Raw genomic sequence first — 24,514 nt, 5'->3', positions numbered from 1 at the left:
GTTTCCTTCCCTTCTTTTTTTTTTTTGCAAATGCACAGACGACATTACCGTGGCCATCTGTCCGGGCATTGGCAACTCGTCCGAGTCGGTGTACATCCGCACGTTCGTGCACTACGCCCAGTGCCACGGGTACCGGTGTGCGGTGCTGAATCATATCGGCGTCCTCGACAGCGTGCAGGTGACATCGAGCCGAATCTTCACCTACGGTAAGCAAGTGCACTTGTGAGCAATGAAGAACGTGAACTAACTTCTTTCACCCCATGCAGGCCACACGGACGACTACTCGGCGATGATAAACAGCCTGCTGAAGAAGTACCCGACGACGAACATCGTCTCGGTTGGCTTTTCGCTCGGCGGCAACCTCATCTCCAAGTATCTCGGCGAGGCGAAGCGGCCGGCCAACATCATCGGTGGCGTCTCGATCTGCCAGGGCTACAATGCGGTGGTGTAAGTGGAACCTTCTCCTCTCTCTCTCTCCCCCAAGCTTAGCCGGCAAATCGCCGTGCAGCTGGAGATGGATTTGTAATGCATGTTTTTGCTTCTCATTCGGTGCACCTTCCAGTGCCACCCAGTGGCTGCTGAAGTGGCAAAACTTCCACCGGTTCTACCTGTACGTGCTGACGGAGAACGTGAAGAGCATCATCATGAAGCACCGGCACGTACTGCTGTCGGACGACATCAAGCAGCGGTATCAGCTGAACGAGCGCGACATTGCCGCGGCCGCCACGCTGCCCGAGCTGGACGAGGCGTACACGCGCCGGGTGCACCAGTTCCCGACGGTGAAGGACATGTACAGCTGGAGCTCGTCGCTCAACTATCTCGCCAACATCCAGCGCCCGATGGTGTTTGTGAACGCGCGGGACGATCCGCTCGTGCCGGACAATTTGCTCGAACCGGTCAAACAGTTTGCCTGTAAGTAGTGGGGGTTTTTGTTTATTTTTTGCTTTGCTCTGGCCACGAATCTGAAAAAACAACGATTTCTTCCTCTGCATTTGCTAGCTGCCCACAACCAAACGATGTACGTCGAGCTGGCGAACGGTGGCCATCTCGGCTTCTACGAGGGTGGGCTGGTCTACCCGAACCCGGTCACCTGGCTCGACCGGGCGGTCGTGTCACTGATCGGCGGTATCGTGATGTCGCACAACGATTTGCTGGTGGCGAAGCGGACGGCCTCCTCCTCGATGGTGATTTAAGATTCGCTAGCACCATTCCCTTCGTTCGGTGCCGGTGCCGGCGGCCCAGCCCAGCTGCTCGACTACGGTAGGGCCCGGTGGGGGCTGCTGTTTGCCGTCCTGCCCTCAGCTGCCCCGTCGGTGCGCGGTGTCATTGTGGCCGTGCTGAAGCTGCTCCTCTCGCTGTTCGTCTCGAAGCCGCGGGTCGAATTTACAGCCGATACACCGACGTAAAACCCGCGAACGAGCAAACATCAGAGAGAACGGGGCGTCTAATGAGCGTACGGCGGGGCCAACTGGTGCATGCCGGGTGGTATACACGAATGGGAATGGTCGAACGAATGGATACAAATGACGGCAAAAATGGCTTCTGAAGCAATAGGAAGCACAGAGCACAAATTATTATACCTACTAAACCAACCAACCCTTTAAAGCAGCATCATATCCCGCGTGGTGTGGTTGGGAATGGAATTGAGAGGGCGGTGCCTGTGTGTGGGTGTGTGTGTGTATGAATGCATTAACTTCAACAACACTAGCAGTATATCCAGCGCGCATTAACGTTACAGCAGGAGGAAGGAGCGCTCTTGTGTTCTGCTGGCGCTGGCACACGTCCACGTCCCGGTTTTCGAATATATATACACTATATACTATACTGCGCATATTTCCTTTAACCGCCCTAGGGTATAACTAGCTAAGATAAGTACCACTCCACATCTCGTAGAACTTATACCACCCCCCATGTACTCTCTCTCTCCAGGGTGTGTTCTGTTTGCTTAATTTTCTTGATCCCCCTACATCTTACACGTGCTTTTTTTTTTCTTTACCCATCCATCGTGGATGTCAATATCGCGCTAATGCTAAAATATCGCTAGATGAAACACGTGCACACGTGCACACTCCTCTACGTTTCAATCGCGACATACAGATCGATGCTGCAAACGTGTGTTCTGCTGCGAGTATTAACGCTAAATATTTTTTAACGCAAAAGTGCAGAGAAAGAGAGGCTCACTACTCTGCGCGTGTGTGTGTGTATGTGTGTTCTCGTATTTAATCGATGTGTGTACTCCTCATAATTGCGCACCCAATACGCGCACACTTTGCGCAGCATGGTATGGGGTGGTGCATACGCCAAGAGACACGGGACACGGGACACGGGACGATATGATGATAAATCATGAACAAGTGTAACAACGTTTGGCTTAAACGTTTTCGGAATTCCGAAGCAAAAGTAAAAAAAAAACACCAACATGTGTTTGTTGCAGTGTGTGTGTGTGTGTGTGTGTGTGTGTGTGTGTTAGACATGGGCAAGAAGAGCGGGAATCATAAGGTTCGCTCGCTCCCATTAGTGAGCGGCCGCTCGCCGCTCTTCATTCCAGAAAAATATGATTCACCCGCTCGCATAAAAAAATATTAAAAAACTCGTTTGAAACTAGTTGCCCTGAGACAAAAATAAATAAAAATTTATAATACTGTCGGACTTATGTAAAAAGCTGCTTGTAAAAACAGTAAACATTCTTATTGTAGTTAAGTAAAACTAAAGCTCAAATTAACATAAAAAAAAAACATCACAAGCTACTGTCGTCGACCCACACTGCCTATTCAAAACACACGTATAAAACTTCGTAGAGCGCGAGCGCATCGTATGTGCAAAACATACAGAGAAAAACAGCCTGGCTTGCAAGCGCACTGCTTATCCAAAATACGTTGCGAGAAGATCAGGGTAGCTCGCGAGCGCACTGCCTATCCAAAATCCATGCATAAAAAAACAGCCTAGCTCGCGAGCGCGCTGCCCATCCAAAATACATACTGAGAAGAACAAGGTAGCTCGCGAGCGCCCCTTTTCTTCTCACTACGTATTTTGTCCAGGCAGCGCGCTCGCGAGCTAGCTTAATCCTCTCACTATGCATGTTGGCGCTCACAAGCTAGGCTGTTTTTTATGAATGGATTTTGGACCAACAGGTCGCTCATGAGCTACCCTGATCTTCTCGCTACGTATTTTGGATGGGCAGGGCGCTCACGAGCTAGGCTGTTTTTTATGCATGGATTTTGGATAGGCAGTGCGCTCGCGAGCTAGGCTGTTTTTTTATGCATGGATTTTGGATAGGCAGTGCGCTCGCGAGCTAGGCTGTTTTTTTATGCATGGATTTTAAGCATCCAGGCCGCTCGCGAGCTACCCTGATCTTCTCGCTACATATTTTTGATAGACAGTGCGATAACGTGCTAGGTTGTAGAGCCGCTGATAAACAGCTGATTTTAAAAAGCAAGGTATATTTCGACGTACACAAAATGGATTTATAGTGGTTATAATAATTATCACCTAACCTGAATTGTTTCGCTGTGTTCACTGTAGGAAACCAGTTATTACGATAAATAATATAAGTTGTTTTGTAATAAAAAAGGGTTTTAATTGCCTCACGCTATGTTTTTTTATACAGGAGGACGGCTTTGCCTTATTGCTTAAATACTCACTATTATAATGATTTTTGTAACATCCGTTCACAGAGTGACTTTTTTTTTCTTCCTGCCTGATTATAGCTATTGTCTAAAAAGATCATTATTTCATTTATGAACAGATGCCACGGATGAAAAAAATGGGAAGAACAATTAATGAGATGAAAACTCATTAGTGGTTGTTGTGCTCCCATCGAAGATGTAAAATATGTGTATTTTGTGTATTGATCTTTTCTCACCATTAACTATATACTCTATTATTCGAGAACAATCTGCATTAATTTAGCAATACCTCACGAAAGATATTACCTATATATCCTGTCCAATTGCTAATATATGGCTAGCACGAGCGGACGAATCACCGCTCGCTCGTGATTCGCAGTAAGCAAAAGAGCCAGCTCGCTCAAATCGTCGTAAAGAATCATTTTGCCCATGTCTAGTGTGTGTGTGTGTGTGTGTGTGTGTGTGTATGCGTATGTGCTGCACACGAGGAGCCGAGTGAGGGTGCCGCATGGCTGGCGATCCCAATTTTTACTCTAGGAGGATAGCTCGTAAAATAATATATTGTATATTGTGATAGATGTTATTTAAAAAACAAAATTGCTGTTGCAACATTCAGAACGAGACACGAAAAGTAAAGCGTCTTAATCGCGAAAAATACAAATGATAAACTAAAGTTGTCAAAAATAAGGTCAGATTAGGAAGGGAAAAAGCAGCCAAAAACGTGCTTGCCGGTGCCGGTAACGTTGAGTGCGCGGCGGCGCATTTGCGTAGTCAGTTTTGTTTTGGCTTTGTTTTTGTGCTATTGTTGCCTGTTGTGTAGGTAATGGAGTTTTTTTTGTTTGTTTTAACGTCCACAGTTTTAGGTCACCAAATAGTGTGTAGGGTCAGCGGCACAAGAAGATGCAAACTTTGCTAGGAATCGGAAACGGTTTCATCATCATCACGCGTACTTAGTGTGTGTGTGTGTTTTTGGAGCATTATTGCGCAAGGTTTCTGCTTGTAGTCGAACTCCCCGCCGAATAAGCTGAAGGTGATAGGATGGCAAGCTAAATCACTGACTGATTGCTTAGAGTTTGAGAAGAAGTGGTGGTGCCTGTGTGTGCGTGTGTAATCCTCTTTCGGCATATTATTCCTAAGAAGAATTGCTAGTTACTCCTCATGCGTACGTACTGCTCAAAAACTGCTTCTGAATGAACGAATTTCTCGATTAAATTATTGATTAGTTAATTGCGACTAAAAAGGGTGAAGCGAAGAGTGAAACAATAACAAAAGGGCAAAGTACGGAGCAACAAGGAACATTCCACACTACCCAAAACAAATCGAAGCAAACAAAAATATTATCAAATGGATTTTTACCCAGATTTCATCTCCAAACTGCCTTTTATGGACGAGAGAAAATATCCCCTCCACGTTTATATCAACTCCTTCCGCGCTCTAGTGTGAGTTTTTCGAAGCTACTATTGTGCTTACTTACGTGAAAAGTGTATTCGCTGCACTTACCTTACGATAGTATACGGCGTAAATAGCGGCCGTAAGCGAAAAGGTGTGAGGTGGTGTGTATTTTCGTACAATAAACATAGACAGACAGGCGGCTTGTTGAAATGTTTGTTATAGGCAAGAGAAAGCGAAAATAGGCGCAAGGTGCGTGACAACCAATACAGGACAAAAATTAAACCGAAGATCGAAGCTTTACCCCCATTGGCTCTAGAGCGTACGATTGGACATTTTGAATCGATATAATTGCACTCGTGCCCGCGTGTTCCAGTGGGACAGTACGATCGGGGACGAAGCAAACAAGGTGACAACAAAGCTGGAATTGCTCTTACTGAATAAAATATTGATTGTGTAAACGTGCCGATTACTTCTGTGAAATGGAAAGAAATGTTGTTTAATTTAAATTTTATTAATATAATTTAATTTTATTATTGTGTGGGCTAGTGGTCGAAGTACTACAGAAGCAATCGTTTGCGGCTATCAGTACGGATGCAGTATGGAGATGCTGAAACCGACTCCGATTTCAGAGCCAATTCCGATTTGTAAAACGATTCTGATTCCGGAACCGATTCCGAAATCAATTATGTATCCGATTCATGAACCAATTTCTGAGCTGATTTCGGACCTACTATCTGGAATCGATCCCAAAAAACTTCGGAGCTATCCGGAATCGATGAACCACCACCAGTTTTATGAACAATGCAACGTAATCTGCAGAGCTTAACTAAATAAAGGTTTGCTTTTTACGCTTTTCTTGCAATTTTTAGTCCTTGTCCAACGCTGTTATATATTCAAAGCTAATTCCTTCATCGCATGTTAGTTCTCTAAAAATAGCTTATTTTAAATAACGTACCATTCAAAATTCAATCCCACGGAACAACGTCCCGGATAGCAACCGTCCCTTGTTTGACATTTCGGAACATATGTTCCGCTACAGTGTCACAATCCCAACCCAACCATCACTAGCAGCGCAGCAAACACAAACAACATCCGAAGCACGTACACGAGAAAGCCAAAACTTTTCGCAGCGGAATTGTTACAGCAGGAAACAGAATTTTCCCCTCCTTTCGCACCGCAGCGGTCGAGGCATGAGTGCGGCAGAGCACACCAGCACCGGCACCAGCGGCGGACAAATGTCGACCTCGAGCACCATGCTGAGCCTGGCGGACAAGCAGAAGTACATCGAAAACTACGACTTCCCGTACTGCGACGAGTCGAGCAAGTATGAAAAGGTGACCAAAATCGGCCAGGGAACGTTCGGGTGAGTGTTTGCGTGGCTGTCTTTGCCCGCCGATTAATTCCTCCTGCGCCCATGCCCATCACTTTACGTACTGTTTTGGTTTGTGTTTCGCTGTTTGGCTGTTTGTCCGGGCATGACTCACTGATGCGTACTTTCGACCGTCCTTCCCCCACCATCCGCTGCTGCACGGTGTCCAGTGAGGTGTTCAAGGCGCGGGAGAAGAAATCGACTAAAAAGTTTGTGGCCCTCAAGAAGGTGCTGATGGAAAATGAGAAGGAAGGCGTAAGTAGGAAGCAGTAACAAGTGATGGGAAGGATGTTTAATAATGATTCCGTTGTGTGGCGTTTCAGTTCCCGATTACGGCATTGCGCGAGATACGCATCCTGCAGCTGCTGAAGCACGAAAATGTGGTGAACCTGATCGAGATCTGTCGCACCAAGGCCACCGCCCAGAATCGCTACCGGTCCACGTTCTATCTGGTGTTTGACTTTTGCGAGCACGATCTGGCCGGTTTGCTGTCGAACATCAATGTGAAGTTTAATCTGGGCGAAATTAAGAAGGTGATGCAACAGCTGCTGAACGGGCTGTACTACATCCACAGCAACAAGGTACGAATGTTTTTGAGCACTCGAGGGAACACAACCACCTCACTCACACCCGTCCGTCCCATTCCAGATCCTGCACCGCGACATGAAGGCGGCGAACGTACTGATCACGAAAAACGGCGTCCTCAAGCTGGCCGATTTTGGGCTGGCCCGTGCATTCAGCGTATCCAAGAACGGGCTGCCCAACCGGTACACCAACCGGGTGGTGACGCTCTGGTACCGACCGCCGGAACTGCTGCTCGGCGACCGTAACTACGGGCCACCGGTCGACATGTGGGGTGCCGGTTGCATTATGGCCGAAATGTGGACCCGCTCGCCGATCATGCAGGGGGCGACGGAACAGCAGCAGCTCATCCTCATCTCCCAGCTGTGCGGTTCGTTCACCAACGATGTGTGGGCGGATGTGGAAAACCTGGAGCTGTTTCACAAGATGGAGCTGCCGATGGGCCACAAGCGGAAGGTGCGCGAGCGGCTACGGCCGTACGTGAAGGACCCGCACGGTATCGATCTGCTCGACTATCTGCTGATGCTCGATCCGAAGAAGCGCATCGATGCGGACACGGCGCTGAATCATGATTTCTTCTGGACCGACCCGATGCCGTGCGATTTGAGCAAGATGCTGTCGCAGCACACGCAGAGCATGTTCGAGTATCTGACGCCGCCGAGACGGCCGGGACATATACGCCACTATCAGCAGCAGATGGTGAACATGCAGGCCAAGCCGCAGGACAATAGCTACCAGGATAGGGTGTATTAGGTTGTGTACGCCTGTAGAACGCATGACCTTTAACCTTTACATAAGACTTAGTGACTCCCGGCATGTGGTGGTGGTCACCGTAATCGTTTTTTTTTTCATCCCTTGAAATACATTTATTATGAATTCCTATGAATTCGGATTGAATCTAACAACAACAACAACAAAACATGGCTTTTCCTCCTCCTCCCCCTCTCCTAACCATACTGACTAGTGGTGCATGGGAGGGTTGACATGTCTTTATTCCGTGTCTGGCGCATTCAAGTCTTCCGTGCTGGCCGTGTGCTCCTCTTTGGTTGGCTTCTTATTAATTTTGAAAAATTGCTTCACCTTCTCCCCGAGCGACACTTTGTCCTTTTCCTTGCCCTTCGCCACGATGCGCTTCGTGGAGATATTGTGGATCGGCCCAAATGCCAGCGCCACCACCGTACACGCCAGGCAGATCACATTGTACGGCATGCTAAAGTCCGGCGTCGGAAGCGTCAGCAGCAACGCCTCGGTCCGCACCTGCAGAAAGTAGCCGGCCAGCTGGGTCGCATTGAACGACTCCCGGAACAGGGCCGCCTCCCGCGGAATGGAGGTGTAGTTGCGGGCGGACGGCAGCAGCAGCGAGATGATCGACGATGGAATGTAGTGGCCATGGTTCGCATCCGGCGGGTACTCTTGCCACTTGAGGAAAATGTAGTCGAAATCAATCGACAGCTCGACGGTAGCGCGGGCCGGGATGCGGAACGCAACCTCCAGCCCGTACGGCCGCTCCCGCTGCACGCCCGGTGTGTAGTGCAGGAAGGCGGGCTCGATACGCTCACCCCCCGCACGGCGGATGGTGAGTGTGTGCAGGTAGACCGGCACAAACCACGGGATGGTTTCGAACACGATCAGATCCAGCGCACCCCAGTGGGCGTTCGTGATTTGCGTGACGATTTTGCCCCGCTCCTGCCCAACGCCCAGGATGAAGCGTTTCGCGTAGATGGGCGGCGGTCTGGCCACCACGATCACGTTCGGATCGCGCTTGTCCATTACGGCCACATTGAACATGGCACGGCGGCCCTTGGCCGTGATCGCTTCAAACTGCTTCACGTCGAACCGGTGCAGCTGGGTGCGTGCTCCGCCCCTGACCGAAAGGATCGTTTCGTCGGGTTTCTGCGATATTTCCAGCGCCCCCTCGCTGTCGGTCACGTCCACGTACACGTTGCTGGTGCTGGCCAATGCGCACGAACCCTCCATTCCCTGGCCGAACAGCTTGCGGATGGACCAGTTCGGGCCGCCAAACAGTCGCAGATCCTGCACCACGCTTACCGTCTGCTTCACCTCCAGCTGAAACTCGCTGCACGCCTCATCCCCGCACAGCTTCCGGATGTGCACGCCGAGCGAGTGGTAATTGCTCGAGTAGATGCTGTCCGGCACGAGCAGCGATACGAGACCCTCGCGCGACCGGCACGGTAACAGCTTCGCCCACGGGGTTAGGTTTTCCGTGCAGACAATTTCCCGCGGCAGTGCGGCATAGCGAAGGATCGGTTCCGGGCGTCCCGGGAAGTGATGCGTTTGCGGTCGCAGCGTGTACACCGGCACGAACGTGTTGCTCGGCTCGATGAAGCTAAGCGAGGCGCAGAACAGGCCGGAAAGTGTTCCGCACAGCATCTTCCACCGGTGATCGATGGAGGCGCGATGGTCGGTGGTCGGTTCAAACCAGGCCCACACTTCCGCACCGGGACCGGCATCCGTCACCGGGTAGCCCCAGGATTCGTACCGCCACAGGCCGTACGTGAAGCTTAGGTGTAGCTCCTGCACGCCGAAGTGATGGAACAGCTCGGCCAGCGGTCGCGGCACCAGGTTTGTGTGAAGCACTGGCAAGATGGCAAAGAATGATTTAAGAGGAAAAAAGGAATGAAAACACTAAACTAAATACGTACGGCTATCATTTTTGCCCAGCTCCCAGCGGGTCGTGAACTGGAAGTAGCTGTAGACGAACTTATCCGGCAGCGGTTTTATGAACAGCTCTTCGTCGAAAATGTCGGAAAACTGTGCGCTTGAGCCTTTCAGGCCGCCTGCCATCACCAGCACGGTCCATAGCGAGAGTAATTTCCACATTAAAACAAAGTTATTTGTTAGCAAGCAGTGGCAACGACAAGGCCCGCACACAAGCGGCGTGCTTTGTTTATGTCGATGGTTTTTTTTCGCTTCTTTCGCTACGTTGTTCTAAAACGGTCGTCGTGCTGTCAAAATCATATTTGCCGTTTTTTAGTACAACCCAAGGAACAAAACAGGAGCACGCGTGGTTTCCATCGTTTCCATGAGGCGGGCTTCAGTTCAAATTCAAGTTGGCCGGGCAGAAGAAGAACTTGCTTTTGTTAGTTTAGTTTTATTAATAGCCATCGTTCGTGCAAATAAAAGTAATGCTCGTGCGAATTGAAAGAAATTCGTTCAGTCCAGCAGACAATTCGTTGAGTTAAAACAAAATCGCTACGATGCTCGCAGGTATGGCTGTAATTGTTTACCTTTGTAATGATAAAAGAATGATGCAATACGGTATCCTTCTTGCCTATGTGTCTAGGAACGTGCACCAAAAGCCGATTGTGATACGATGGGCATGCAGTGAAAATTTCGGAAAACTGCTTAACAATGCAACATATACTTGCAACCGCGAGGACGCTTCCAGCCGGCTTCTCCTTCGTGCCATCCTTCGTGCTAATCCAAGCACGATGCTACTCGACCCGGCGTCCCGGCTTGTTCGCTCAGTTCCTCAATATCGTCAAAAAAGAGATTGAAAAGAGCAAAGAGGTGAAAGAGAATGTGCAAAAGTTTCGCGAAGAAGCGCAAAAACTCGAACAATCGGAAGCCCTGCAGGCAGCAAGGCAAAAGTTCAACGCGATCGAATCACAGGCAAGCAAAGGCGGCGAAGTGCTGAAACAGAATGTTGCTAAAATACAAAACCGCATGGCAAAGGTGTTGAAAGATGCGTCCGACACGGAGCTGGGCAAGCGGCTAAGCGAAACGATATCACAGAAGGGTCAAGCGATCGGCCAGTCTGGAGCGCTGCGAGGGTTCAGTGCAACGGCAAGAGCCGTACGACAGGAGCTGGACAGCCAGAGCGTCGATACGCGAGTATATCGCAGTCCGGCTAAGCTACAAAAGCGCTTAGAACTAGCAAACGGTACCGGCGACACCTCACGCACGACGGTGCAACCGAACGCAGCCGCAACGGCCGTGGAGCTGCACAAGGACAGCAAATTCTACCAGTCGTGGGAAAGCTTCAAAACCAACAACCAGCACTGGAACCGGCTGCTCGCGCTGAAGATACAGTACGACGAGTCGGAACACGTGGCCATTCGAACGTCCCGGGCACTGACCGATAAGGTGAGTCAGGTGATGGGCAACCTTTTCTCCAAAACCGAACTGTCGGCAGCACTGACCGAGGTGTGCCGGATCGATCCGACCTTCGAAGCGAAACAGTTTCTGCAGCTTTGCGAGCGCCATATCATACCGAACGTGCTGGAGTCGATTTTGCGCGGCGAACTGGATGTCCTGCGAGATTGGTGTTTTGAAAGTGCGTACAGCGTGATCGCGCCACCGATCGGGCAAGCACTAGAGGCGGGCTGTAGGTTTGAGTCGAAACTACTGGACATCGAAAGCGTGGAGCTTGCGATGGGACAGGTGATGGAGCAGGGCCCGGTACTGATCGTGACGTTTCAGGCGCAGCAGATCGTGTGCGTGCGGGACGGTACGGGGGCGGCGGTGATCGAGGGCGATCCGGAGAAGGTTTTTCGCTGTCACCATGCGTGGGTGCTGTGTCGCGATCCGAGTGAGTTGAACCCGCAAGCGGCCTGGCGCATCATGCAGCTGTCGATGAATTGTAGGGAACAGTTTGTGTGAGGATTGTACAAGTTTTGCACCACTTTCGCAAATCCGATTTGTTAGGTATTGTTTATGAACTTTAGAAGTACAAATTATTCGTTTGAAGAGTACAAATTCGTTTTTTATGAATTATTTTGAATTTATTTCATTGCAACAATCGAATTACTTGCATATAATATAAAAATAGGATGAACTAAATATTTGGCTAAATTTAACAAAATTAGAGCAGGGTGAACGGTAGAGCAACGAGCGTTAAACATCTATCTTTTGGTTTATGCTAATTCCTTACTTACATGGTCTCATGCATCTGCAAATTGTTCAATCGAATATGGATAAGTAAATTATTTCAAGTACTCGTATAACTGCATTTGTTCAGTACACAATATTTCTTAAAAAGGCGTTTTATATTAGATATTTACTTAGTAGCTTACAAGAATCCTGTTAGAAAAGGCTCTAATGGTAAACGCTCTAATCCATTGCTCGTCGTTCGTTCTTGCTTTACTATTCATTAGGGCATGCTAATTAAACTTAATCATTTAATCGCGTGGTGGTCGTATTGTTTCAAGAGAACTAAACCATTTATGTTAGAGATTAATTACTTTTTAAATTTGTGTTCGTGTGTGGTGCATTTGCTTTGGCCCATATCACACGAACAGAAGATAGAGTATTCAACAAGAACAAGATGTGCCATAAACTCGATATTTCTTTGCTAAGTTTGGGGGAAAAATCGATAAAATCAGCTGTGAACTACACCAAACATTTACCTACATTTTTAATTGTACAACAGAGGAAGGGTCAAATTTGTTTAAACGCCATTTCGCCATACATAGTAAGATAATTTTAAACACCGTCAAATAGAAGATAGGATAAAAATGAATGAATAATTAAGTCAAAAAATAAAAAAAATTGTACTCATACTTATGCAACATTTTTCAAACGATTTTATAACTCATCCGTATTGACATATGAATTGCATGTAAAATCCCTTACAGTTTATATAAATTTGATTTTTTTTACCATCTCTTAACATCTCAACCGTTAAATAATTAAAAAAAAGTTTGTCAAATTTCGCTTGCCATATGCAAAGTGCATTGGCAAAGCGCATATGCAAAGCATGCAGCATCGCATTCCGTACAGACACCTAAGATATGGCTCCTAGACACAATTGCACGGGATGCAATTTGCTATAGAAATTCCGACCGCATTGTATGACGGGAAGCTGAGAGAGACCACCAACGGGCAATCTTGCTGCAAGCTCCTTCGGGGCGACGGAGTTGCATAGTAAATGCGGCTCATTAAATAAGCGCGCAAAACAGCAAATGTGTGGAAGATGGTGGAATAAATTCAACCTGTCACGATCATCTTCGTCGCAGGCCACAGTGTGCCACCGTCAGACAGATGCATCTTGTCTAATATATTCTTTGGTACTTGCAAAACTGGGGAGCACTACACACTCGTTGGAGACACCTTTTCACACCATTTTGAGCGCGACACAAATAGACGCGCCAGTGTAAAGTGTCCTTTTTCATTTCCAATTATCCCGAAAGCCGTGTTACGGTTAGTCTCCCCGTTTGAATGAATGAACGTCACTTTGGCCGCTTTTGGTCGGGATGGAGGTCCTTGCGGTGGACGGGCATGAAAGTAATCGTTAGGGAAAGCGTCGTCTGCCTTTTCCGGAGATCGCCACCCTCCCGGAGAGAGTGTGTGTGTGTGTGTGTGTGGAGGTTGAAGGTGCCATGTGTCACCCTTTATCGTACATCATTTCCTTTGCAGAAGCTTGGAAGGATTTTCCGTTTAGCTTCCAGCGGACTCGCGACGGAAACGGTCGGTGTGTTCTCTTAAAGGTGTTTATTTTTGTTGATAGTTTTGTTTCCCCATTTCTTGCTCATTCTCACGCTCTCACTCTCATTCTCTCTCTATCTCTCTTCTGCCCCCTAGATCCATATGTTCCCGGAACGAGCGTTACATGCACAGTGCTGCGAGTGCATCCCCACCTCGCCCTTAGACCGAGCACGTGGCACTGCCGAACGGGACGAAGCGTGGCTCCTGCTCCAATCCGCTCGGTGTCGGTGTTTCGTCGGCTTGTAAACAAAAACCCACCCGCGGAGAGGGCGCAAAATGCACCACACACACACACACCGAAAAAGGGCCAACAGTCCGCAAGGACACACTCCGCGCGGAAACCGTGGAAACTCGGCAACCCATGCGCTCGCCGTCGACGCATGTCCGTAGAGTGCGAGCGTCCGAACTCGCGAGTGCACACGAGAGCGACCACTTCGTATGGGCAGCTTCCTGGAGGTGCGTTTGCCGTACGCCAGCCATCGGATGCTCGGATTTCAGTCCTCGGCTGACTGTCAACCGTGCTGGACGCTTTGCTTCGTTCGCGGGTGATAACGGCACTCTTCAAGAAGGGACAGCTTTCTTTAGCCTCCTCAAGTCGGTGGACGACAGCGTTGGTGGACGGAAAAAAAGGGAAGATTCGTAATTTGGCAAGATTCCTTTTAGTGTGTGTGTGTGTGTGGCACAGGCACAGGAACTGCTGCCCAGCCTTCCGCTGCCAGCAGTGAGGGTGGGATCAGTGTTGCTGCGTCGGTGGCGTTGTCTTCTTGTATGTGCGGTGTATTTTCATTGCAGTGAAGTGAAAATTTGGTTCGCGTTCGCGTGGCACAACTGGCCACTGAAGTGTGACGAGCTAAGTCGATAAATTAGTGTCAAATCAATCAGTGGAGAAAGCGGGAAACACACCCGCCCGCAAGTGCTCGATCAAACTCGCAGCGGCACTTTGCTTAGTAGGCTGGATGGTTGTTTTTCCCCGCTCTCTTTTTTTCGTTTTGTCAAAACCCGAGTTGATGGATTTTGCTGAAGGCTTGTTGTGACACTCGCAGAGACGCAGCGAGCAAAACCAGGTCGTCGTAGAAGGCGGTGTGCATTTGGTCGAGTAAAAATTTCACCCCGCGCGGACACAAACAGCGAGGAGCAAACTGGACGGTGTGGTCCTGGTGGCTAGTTCGTGCAAAGTGAAGTAGGTAGGTGGTTGTTGGCGTCGTCATCGTCGTCGTCGGGTGGACTTGCTCAACTTTGAAGGGCGTTCTTCATTGTTATTCATCGTCTTCTTCGTTGTACAGCAGCGCGCACCACCACTACCCAAAGGAGCGCGAGCGACGACGTTGGCCATCGGCCGTCGCAAGTGTAAGGTAAGAAGAAAATTTTCTTATTCTGTCGTCGTTGTTGTTGAAATTTTATTTAATTTTAAAGTGGCCGACTCGAGCGTCTGCGGGTTGCAGATTGCTCCCAGGCTGGATCCATTTCGACCATCCGCCTCCTGCAATGGGAAAACGAACGAGTGCGCTTCTGTTTACGGTCATTAAATTTACACGAATGTTCAACCTCCTCCCACCTCCCTGCACAGCTTCATCGGCAGGATATCAGCCTCCTCCTTTGTACCTTTTGGAGGGGGGGTGGGTAGGATACAATCGAAGGTCGTAAGAATCTGCTCCACTCAGCGCATTTGACAGCGTTTTGCATACAAAGCACAAAAGTACGGTCGAAGGAGCAGCTCTCCACACCTGCCGTGGAGCCTTCTGGAGGACGGGGAACTGGCGACCGGGGAAGGCCACACCGACCACTCACGCTTGATGGGTTTTTCGTTCCGTTTCGTGTGGCGTTACGAACGCGATGATACGATCCCGCCCTTTTGGCCCTGATGGATCATTGCACCAGCAGTAGGCTGGCATCATCGTCGCGTAGGGTTTGAGTGATTATGGTGGTAGTCCTTGGGTATTACAATTTGCTGCTTGACGATTTCGTTCTTTTTTTGTACTATCTCCCTCTCTCACGCTCCGTCTACCACCGTCAGCACCGTTCCCGGCACGATGTGCCAAAAATGACGAAATGGAAATCGGAATTTGATTTGCGATGCAAATAACACGAAATGATGAGCGTCGGAGTGGTGAGGGGAGTGCACAGAACGGTGCCCCGGGACGGGATGAGTGTTTTATTCTCCTTCTTCCCGCTCTCTCTCTCTCTCTGCAGTTCAGCTACATTTACGCTTGACTTGTCCCCGCACTCTTTGCCGTCCGTTTTGACCAGCCCAATCGCCCTTGCTTGCTTGTATGAAACAACCTCAAAGGCGAACGAACCTATACAGAGGCACCATCGGCATCGAAGACAATAGCACACACAGCGCACCGGGACACGAGCCTGTTGGCCTCGTTGGCCGGATCGATGAGGGAGGGATGCAGGAAAGGAATATCGTCCCCCCCCCACCCCACACCCCCTTAACAAACGTCATCAAATGTCGTCGCCGTTGTCGTAGGTTGTCACCGCGCAAAGGACTCTCAAGTGGATTTCGACCACATTCCATGCCACTGCCCGCCATCATCCATCCGCTGGAATGCTTTGGAATGGCGCTCGGATTTTGTGTGCCATCCATTTCGGCATCGTTTATGGCCAAAATGGTAATGGAATGAAGTGATTGGCCAACCGCTCGCAGCAACATTACACACCTTCGGGGCCGCCGCCCCGGTGGCCCGATTACAGTGGGTGACGGGTTTTTGGTCGCCGAGCGCGATGTGGAGTGGTTGGTGGTTTCTCGTGCAATGAAAGGGCTGAGGCTAATGATATGACTCATGTTGATTAATTCTGACGTGTTCTATTCTTGCGATTGAGATATTCTGACATCGTTGAGTTGATGAATTGTTGTTATGGAATTTATTCTCTCGTCTCGAATCTAATCGAAATCAAAATAAGCCTGATTACTTATCCTGTATGTCTGATGCATCTTTCCGAAGATTTTTTTTTGTAGATTTCATTATTCTCAAAAACCACAAAATTGAAACCAAAGTATTTAATTTCTGAAGTTGCTCAACGTTATGCTCTTATTTCTTCTTATTTGACACTGCAACTCTTGGTAGGACTATGCTCGCCTGAGCCACTAATAAGTTTGGCTATCTGTATTGTGTTTGTTTTCTCGTAGAAGGATAGTCAGTACTGCGTATAGGGGGCTCCGGTCCGTACGGACCTTGAATCCCATGACGGGCATGTTGTGACGTCGTACGAATTGACGACTGTATCACGGAACTCGGCCCACTGTAATTTTAATCGTTTAATATATTTTATGTGGTGTTTGCTTTTCGATCCTCCAAAGCAACTAATCCACTTCTATTTATGATTATTTTTGTTGCAGTGTTATATTTCATTCAGCATTCTGATTAAGGTGCATTTCTTGAATTATTTATTCATTTGTTCATCTATTCCTTTTATTGATCTTTACCAATTAATTTATGGATTGATTTTTGTTTTATTTTTGAGGTTATATATTTTTACGATTTTCCAAATTTGTTTGACTCTTTCGCAAATACTTTGAACGACGCACATTTGTATTATTTTCTTCTTCTTCTTATGACGATAGGGGTTGTCCTCCTATGCTGCAATAAGTCTCATACTCAGAGGAATAACCATCTGTTTTTGAGCTAGACTTCTTTGTCTATTGCTCTTTGGTTGTGTGTTGTATTGGTCTCTCATTCTTTGGTTGTCACATCGTTTCACGTATCACAGAGTTTGTTAATCACAGGTCGTTTGTTTTGTTTTTTTTTTGTATTGTCTATTGTGTCTTTTTGGTGTCTTTGTTGTGTGTAGTGTTGTGTAGTGTTTTTAACTGAGTTTTGTTTTCGGCAAACAAAAAACAGCTTGCTCTAGAGTTATTGGATTAATAATTAAAAAAAAAAACTGAAGGACAGATTCAACGTTATTAAGTTATCCAGAAATGAAACAATGAAAAGTCATGAGAAAGTTTGGAAAAAGTACGTAGTACCCAGTAATCATTTGTTTCATTTATTGTGAGCCTACGTTTTGATGAAGCTATTAAAGACGAATGAGTAATTTTGAGATTTTATGAAATTTGAGTAGTTACGGAACGAACTAATTAGCGATGGTCCTTCGTAATCATTGTTAAGAGGCGCCCTCCATCATTTGATGCCCAGTGATGATCTTCTCGTATTCACAGTAGCCAAATGGCATTTTTAGACTGTTTTAATATGTTTGAGAAGCGTTATTTGAAGTCTAAATTTGAGATGCATCTTTCTGTTTTTATATAGCACTAATACTTGACCTTAATTCCTGTCTAAAGATAATGGTTCAAGAGTAAAATCCTTATAAATTTTCGTTTAACAACACCACACGAACCACAGTTTCCATCTGGCTCCGAAATCCGATCATCACTGTAAAATGCCCCGGCCAGCGTATACACCGTCGATGCGATTATATTTTATGTTGCTTATTCTATAGTCAACACCGCAGCGCGCCACCCCGGGATTTCCTCGTTTCTCTCTGTCTCTCTCTCTTTTTTTTTTTGCTTCCTTCTCCAATGAATGTGTCTGCAGCTGAGTACCTCTTCGCGAGTTTTGTGGCTTTCCTTTCCAGCCCACAGTTGCCCCCTCCCTTCTTAATGCCGTCGGTAGCACTTGAGTTGATCCCAGAGCTTCTTCCGGCCGGCCGATGTGTAGTACCTACCGCGCGCGCTGCTGGACTACTTTGTCCGGATTGCGATGGGATTTTGAGTGTGTGTGTGTGTGGGTTCACTCATCGCATACATACATGAGAGGCAGGAGGCGTGTGAGTGGGACACAGGAAGTAGCGCGACGATTGGAACCGTGCAGCGATAAGAGATATACCGAGAGCGGAGGAGCAGCAGCAACAAAAAAAACCCTCGCCTCACCAAACTCAAACCACCCAACACGGGCAGGGGGTCCCAAAAGGACCAGTGCCCTTTGGCGGATTACCTCCCAACCGGCACGTCCAGCGCCGTTCCCCGAACGGTTTTCCTCCCTGCTACGCGCTCACGCTGCACAATGCTGCTGCGCCCACCAAGTGGAATGGTTTTTGATGAAAAATTTCTGTCCGCAAAGAACACACACACACACAGACACAGAGAGAGAGTGAGGGGACAAGAGATCCCATCATTAGGCTAGCGTTCGGAATCCGGCAAACGCAAACGATTACATAAATCACAGTGACCAGTCGCGCAATCATTATGCAGCCAGCCGGGGGGAAGACACCCGCCCGGGACAGGAAAGTCCACGCGTTTCCTTTGCCGTTTCCCACTTGCAGTCCACCGTACAATGTCTCTAAAGAATTGGACGGTACGGGTGGAGCGATGGCATGGGACAGCCCGAATGCCAAGGAATTTAGATGAAACGGGAGAAATGATAAATTGTGAAAATTCCACACTGACTTTGGTTTCTCGCTTTAGCTTGCTGCTGCTGCTGCTGCTGCTGGCCTTGCCGACTGGCCATTCAAATGTCGGCCAAACACTCGGCGGGTGGTCCGATCGTTCCGTGCACCTACTCTCTGGTAGGGCTACTCGGAAAACCACAAACGGAGGAGTAAGGGCAGCCAGCAACGCAAGGAAAAGAAACGCACGCACCGCCAACTCCAAGGACCCCGATGGCACTGACTTTGGCAGCCCTTGGGCAAGCTTCCCCCCGGTTTCGGTCGGCAAATGTATTTCGGTATTTTGGAATTTCGGAATTTTGGAATTTCTGTCACCCTCGCTCCTCTTGCCCTAAGACCCTCCCCCTAAACAGCTCCCTGTCGCTCGTGTGAGCTTTCGGGGAAACTTTTTCTCCTCCACCCATATATTTCCCATGATACGGTTCACCGCGAATTTCGAGTGACGTGTTCCCCGCAGCTCACCCCCCTCCCCCGGGTCGCCTTTCCCCCCTTTTTTTGGTAGCTCTTGCTTTCACTGCAAAAGTTTCACCGGCGAGGAGGTGTCGCCGACGGTGGTGTACGGGTGGGCTGGTTTTTCCCTGGCCTAACTTTTCCGACACCTTGCACGCCACGGAGCAGGGTGGGATGAATGGCTCAGTTTCAGGCAGTGAGACGTGTGTGGCAGTTGAAGGGAGTCGGCGGTTTTTTCATGCAATTTTAAATCATCTACTCGCTCACATACATGCACACACACACACACTGGTTGCATATAGAAATTTGTGAAATAGAAGAAGGCTAAAAAACAGAAAAATAGAGAGCTTCTTTGAGCGGCGGAATTTTTGATTTTTGAAATCCTTCGCAACCACCCCCTACTGAGCTGAACTGAGTGTGGCTGACGCTCGGGAAGGGGAGGAAAAAAACTTTTGCCCAAACAGATCAGCAACGGTCAGTGAGTCACACGCGCGAATAAGCTAATCGATCGTGACGTACGTCCTGCGACGAAAATGTCGCTCGCAAGGTGAAACTAGTTAAGGGATCAGCCATAGATTACGTTATCCCTCACGGAGCATTTTCTTCAAACGATATCATCAAACGTTACGATTTGCTATATAGATAGAATGGGAACTTGTGCCCCTTGCTATGTGGACAGCTAGCAAACTGGGCTTGTTGGAGGCAAACACACCATCGACCAAAATTTCACTCTTGGGCAGATTCCTACGGCACCACCTGTTCATCGACACCATAGACCGGAATGAGCTATGGAACATCATGCAGAGGTATCACTTCCCTGGGAAGTTGATCCGGCCGTTAGAGGCCACCATGAACGGGGTGCAGTGCAAGATGAGAGTGTCGAACTTGATGTCGGAATCGTTCGAATCTCACAGGGGTCTGAGGTAAGGTGACGGACTCTCCTCTCTGCTCTTCAACATCGCCCTGGAAGGTGTCATTCGAGCCGTGGGGCTAGACAACGACATCCGTGACATGAACCTCTACCGGTCTCTCCAATTTCTTGGATTCGCGGATGACATCGGCATCATCGGCAGGACAACAGCGAAAGTACGTGAGGTGTTCACCCAAGTCAAACGCGATGCAGCAAGAATTTGATTGTTAATAAATGCGACGAAGACGAAGTATCTGCTGGCCGGAGACCCATATCAACTGGAATCAACGGGAAGCAGTGTATTGGTTGACGCCGACAATCTCGAGGTGGTAAAAGAGTTCTGTTATGTTGGGACGGACGTTACTTCGGACAACGACATCTGCTGCGAAATCCAGCGATGTATTGTGCAGGGGAGTCGTGTATACTATGGGCTTATATGGTGGATCATGGTGAGAAAGAGGGAGGAATATTAAAATATTGTTACGGAACATAAAACAAGATTCGCAAAATCTTATTCTTGATATTAAACAGATTCGTATTCGGTAGATAAAACACCGATGATAGTTCATTCGTGAGTAGAAATCAAGGACAAGCTTTTCAAGCGTTTCACCAGATTAAATGGTTGAACGTGATTCAAAAATTACAAAATATTATCTTAAATGTATGCTGCTGCATAGTCATGCACTTCATAAAAGGAATCCAGGTGATTTAAGCAGTTATCATACTTTTGACACTATTTTAATATTACGTGAATCCCATGTGAAGTTATTCGCCAGATCTTTCCTATTTGCCAGGTCGTATGTGATGCGATGTGGAATCCATGACAGTCTTATTGGAACGTCAAATTTACAATTTCTATTGAAATTGGCATTCCAACAGGGGTACCGTGCAATCAAAATCCCGTTTTGTGTGAAATTTAGAAATGTGACAGTTTTATCATCAGTGCGCCCTACATATCACTCGTGTGAAAGAGTTCAGAAAGTGTGCTAAACGTATCAGAACCAAGGGCTGTGCAGGAACGAGGTCCCGTAAAGTAGAACGATTTGACAAGTAGCTCAATACAGGCAGTTTAACATATAACAGTACTTTCCGATTCCAATTTTAATTGTGATTATAATGATGAACCAGTCTAGCCATCGCAAAAAGGATGTTAATTGGTTCATGAATTTTATAGAAAATGGTATGTATGCCTCTTGTAATAATAATCGTTTGACGGTTTCATGAATATTTTAAGGGCTTTCTTTTGTTAAGTGACATTCAAGATGGCCAAATCAATTTTGGCTAATATTTTAAGTTATTTTAGTTGAATACTTTGGTGTTACGTAGTTTATAGATGACACCAGGGTGAATGTCAACCGTCACAGAGAGAGAAAAAAAAACAATGGTTGAAGCAGGTTTAACACAATGCGCAACGGTGACAAATCATCGATCCATACAGAATCCACTGGTCACATTTTCCACTTTTCCACACTTTTCTGTTTGTAGGTCACACACACACACACATACACACAAACACACAGAGCTTTTGCGATCAGGTTGTAGTGTGCCACTCTTGAATGTTGCGTCGTTGTTTGCGTTTGGTTCGGTGTTGAGTGTTTATTTTAAGGGGCACACAACCTTTCATCGTTTGAGCCAAAAATCCACCCCCCTCCCCCCTTTTCCTACCTCTTCGACACCACGGAAAGCTCGTTTTTCGTTTATCAGTATTACTTTTGGCCTTGCAAACCTTTTCCCTCTTATCGCCTAGCACACCACCAACAGCATTCGTGTGCAGCAGCTGTTGCCCGTTTCGGTCGTCGCTCCTGGTGGCCCCCTTTCATGTCGTTCCCGAGGCGACCTTCCCTTTTCTTTATTCCCGGGAACGAGAAAAAGTAACGTGCCAAGTGTTTCCTTTATTTTTACATTTCCCTCCGTGCGACGGGAGAAAACGGGAAATTCGAATTGTTTTATTGTTTGCCTTTGATATTGGTGCCAAATGTGTGTGTTGAACGACCGGGATCGGTGCCAGTCGGAAGATCGGAACGCCACCGTCCCAATGGCCTTTCCTCCCCGTTTGGTATTGTCCTTGCGATTGGGGGGGAAAAAAACCTTTGTGTGTATGTTTTCTCCATCGCCTCATGCCTTTGAAATAAAGTAACAATTTCCCTGTGTTTCGTGAACACGAATGCTGACGTGTGTGTGTTCGCGCTGGGAACGCTTTGGGAGTTTTCCCTGGATAGAGGAGGTTCCCGCATAGCCCCGGCAGCTGGTAGGAACTTTTGGGTGTAGTGTTGGTGTGTGTGTATTTCCCTCCCTCGGTGGTAGGGGACCGGGCTCTACCGCGCTGGTACCAAGCACAATGTTTCGCCGGCACAAGGAAGAAGTTGCCGGGAAAATGCAAAACCCTCACACCTTCCTCATTATGATGCTATCCAGCCCGGCTGCCCTCAACCCGCCTCCTCCTCCTGTAGGATCATGCCCGCTGGCAGCGGCGAGTTGAAAAAAGCCCGCACAGGAACGTTGGAAATTTGATTGAAACTTTTCCTTTGTGTGTGCGAATTCATGGTATTCCCCGCTGCCTCTAGGTACCTTCCCGCCAAGGGTTCTTATCGCCTGCTCTGCATCGACATCGACCCCCCCTCCCCCCGAGTTGGTGTGTATTTGGCGGACAAATTTTCGATTTCTCACACCCACCTGATAACCTAACCTGATTCGACTACCCCGCCCCGCTCCAAAAGGCAGCCCATTTCCCAGACAGCCCCGTTAGTGCTGTGAACCGCCATCGTCGCTCGACTGGTATGTGTGTGTGTGTCTGGAGCGAGTTTATATTGACCGCCGTCAGAAAGTATGGCCGGCGGGCGTGTTTTTACCAGCGAGCGTACAAACTTTTTACACCACGCACACCCTGCCTCGCTCCGTCCCTTCCATCTCCCACCCGGTAGTGGCTTTACACTTTTCACTCACCCACGCCACTGCCAGCTCATTCTCCGCCCTCACCCGCACCAGAAAAAAGGCTGATTGCTATTAGCGTCGCCGATACCCACGGCCATGATGTGGCGGATTGGAGATAGATCGAAAAGGTAAAATGTCATTATCACCCGGCGCAGGCAGATTCGAGGCGGATGAACTCTGGCCCTGGACGAAGTCAAGCTGTGCGGTGCGAGAGATGTTGAGGTTTTTGGCTAGGGCGTGTGGTCTCTTGGTGGTTGGATGGGGGCGGGCGGGGATAAGGCAGTTGGCAGTTTGGTGGTGGTTTTGTTGCCGTTCGTTCGACAGCATTCAAGAGGTTCCAAAACCAGGGGGTTATGAAGCTGTGGTGCGAACTGTATATATAACCTGAAGCTGGGAGAGCCGCCTTTTAGTTGGTTGTCCTTTGACGTCCTTGGTTTTCGGGTGGAAAGATATACTTTTTCCCCCTACACCCGCTGTTCATCAACACTGTCCTTTCCCCCCCCCCCCAGCAGAGGGCAATCTTGCCCCGAGCACGGGGCTCGATTTCGCGGTTCAATGGAGTTTGTCGGCGAATACTTGGCACAAATTTGATTCTTCGAACGCAAACACGTAGCGTAAATGCGACAAATATCGTTTCGGCGAACCGCTTTGGTAGAGGTTGTTAGGTAGCAATATGTAGCAAAGGGGGTGTAATATTCAATGTAAAAACGGGAAGCGAAAAAAGGGGGAAAGTTACATTTCTTCTACAAATTGAGGATAGAATCTGTGTGAAGCAAATATTGCGAGCAGCATCCACCGGACAGATTTCGCCCGGCACGCTATAAAAGCTATGAAACATTCGATTTTTCCCTCCGGGATGCTCGCTTAGCTTGGGTTCTGGTGCGAAAATAATATTTCCCGGAAATGTATAGCGCGATGGGAATCTGTTTGATCAGACGATGGCTTGGATGCGCTTGGCATTGGCTGCAATGAGTGGCAGAAATGCAAATTCGGGGGGGTTCAAATTAACTCATTATGAACTTATCTGTCCGGTTTGAGACATAACTGGTGCCTGGACAGTAATTAAATCTCGATGCCTCAGATAATATTACAGCAAGGACATTCTTATAGCATTGAACCATTAAAGACATTTTGCAAACAGTTTTGACTGTGTCAAAGACATACAGTACTATTAGGTACTTCTGCTAAGGACATGGTTGCAAGCGTTGCATCACTGTGAAAAATAATAGCCAGTATCGCGAAGTAATAAGACATTCTAACAGTCGTTTAAAGATTATCATGGCTCAACCGAAATCATTTGTTGTTTATTCCTGTTAATTTAAATTATAGTCAAATAGTTAATAACCCACACTTTGCTAGAAAATATCTGTTAAACCCACCTTTTCATTGAGGTAGGGAAAGTTTTGCAGCCTTAGGCGA

General features: G+C 47.9%; 5 protein-coding genes across 11 annotated transcripts in view; 4 read left to right on the top strand and 1 right to left on the bottom strand.

Annotated features, from left to right (window-relative positions):
• LOC121596357 (abhydrolase domain-containing protein 2) overlaps positions 1-2,401 on the top strand; it is a 30,431-nt gene extending 28,030 nt beyond the window's left edge. The window contains exons 3-6 of the mRNA XM_041921224.1: positions 39-206; positions 267-447; positions 563-912; positions 1,000-2,401. Of these exons, the coding sequence (XP_041777158.1) occupies positions 39-206; positions 267-447; positions 563-912; positions 1,000-1,193 (893 nt within the window). The 3' untranslated portion in view covers positions 1,194-2,401. The remainder of the gene's footprint in view (positions 1-38; positions 207-266; positions 448-562; positions 913-999) is intronic.
• A 3,666-nt stretch (positions 2,402-6,067) lies between these two features.
• On the top strand, positions 6,068-7,851 carry LOC121596776 (cyclin-dependent kinase 9). The gene is made up of 4 exons (XM_041921994.1): positions 6,068-6,381; positions 6,558-6,642; positions 6,711-6,968; positions 7,036-7,851. Exons 1-4 carry the CDS (start codon positions 6,209-6,211, stop codon positions 7,720-7,722), a joined length of 1,203 nt encoding a protein of 400 aa, XP_041777928.1. The 5' UTR covers positions 6,068-6,208; the 3' UTR covers positions 7,723-7,851.
• A 9-nt stretch (positions 7,852-7,860) lies between these two features.
• On the bottom strand, positions 7,861-9,878 carry LOC121596775 (GPI transamidase component PIG-T). Its single transcript, XM_041921993.1, has 2 exons — positions 9,633-9,878; positions 7,861-9,566 (listed from the first exon to the last, which is right to left on the bottom strand). The coding sequence occupies exons 1-2, from the start codon at positions 9,808-9,810 to the stop codon at positions 7,960-7,962; spliced, it is 1,785 nt and encodes a 594-aa protein (XP_041777927.1). The 5' UTR covers positions 9,811-9,878; the 3' UTR covers positions 7,861-7,959.
• A 147-nt stretch (positions 9,879-10,025) lies between these two features.
• LOC121595683 (mitochondrial import inner membrane translocase subunit TIM44-like) lies at positions 10,026-11,688 on the top strand. The gene is made up of 2 exons (XM_041919835.1): positions 10,026-10,197; positions 10,274-11,688. The coding sequence occupies exon 2, from the start codon at positions 10,342-10,344 to the stop codon at positions 11,590-11,592; it is 1,251 nt and encodes a 416-aa protein (XP_041775769.1). The 5' UTR covers positions 10,026-10,197; positions 10,274-10,341; the 3' UTR covers positions 11,593-11,688.
• Positions 11,689-13,663: 1,975 nt separating this feature from the next.
• The window catches only part of LOC121595681 (locomotion-related protein Hikaru genki-like), a 123,622-nt gene continuing 112,771 nt past the window's right edge, over positions 13,664-24,514 (top strand). For 4 of the 7 annotated variants that reach the window (XM_041919833.1, XM_041919832.1, XM_041919831.1 and 1 more), the window contains exon 1: positions 13,664-14,763. The gene's annotated coding sequence lies outside the window, so the exon portion shown is untranslated. Of the gene's footprint in view, positions 14,769-24,514 lie in introns of all 7 variants that reach the window. The other 3 variants (XM_041919829.1, XM_041919828.1, XM_041919830.1) reach the window with 2 other exon arrangements.

Source organism: Anopheles merus, chromosome 3R (genome assembly GCF_017562075.2).
Source record: "Anopheles merus strain MAF chromosome 3R, AmerM5.1, whole genome shotgun sequence".
Lineage (NCBI taxonomy): Eukaryota > Metazoa > Arthropoda > Insecta > Diptera > Culicidae > Anopheles > Anopheles merus.
This window is presented reverse-complemented; position numbering and strand designations above follow the sequence as displayed.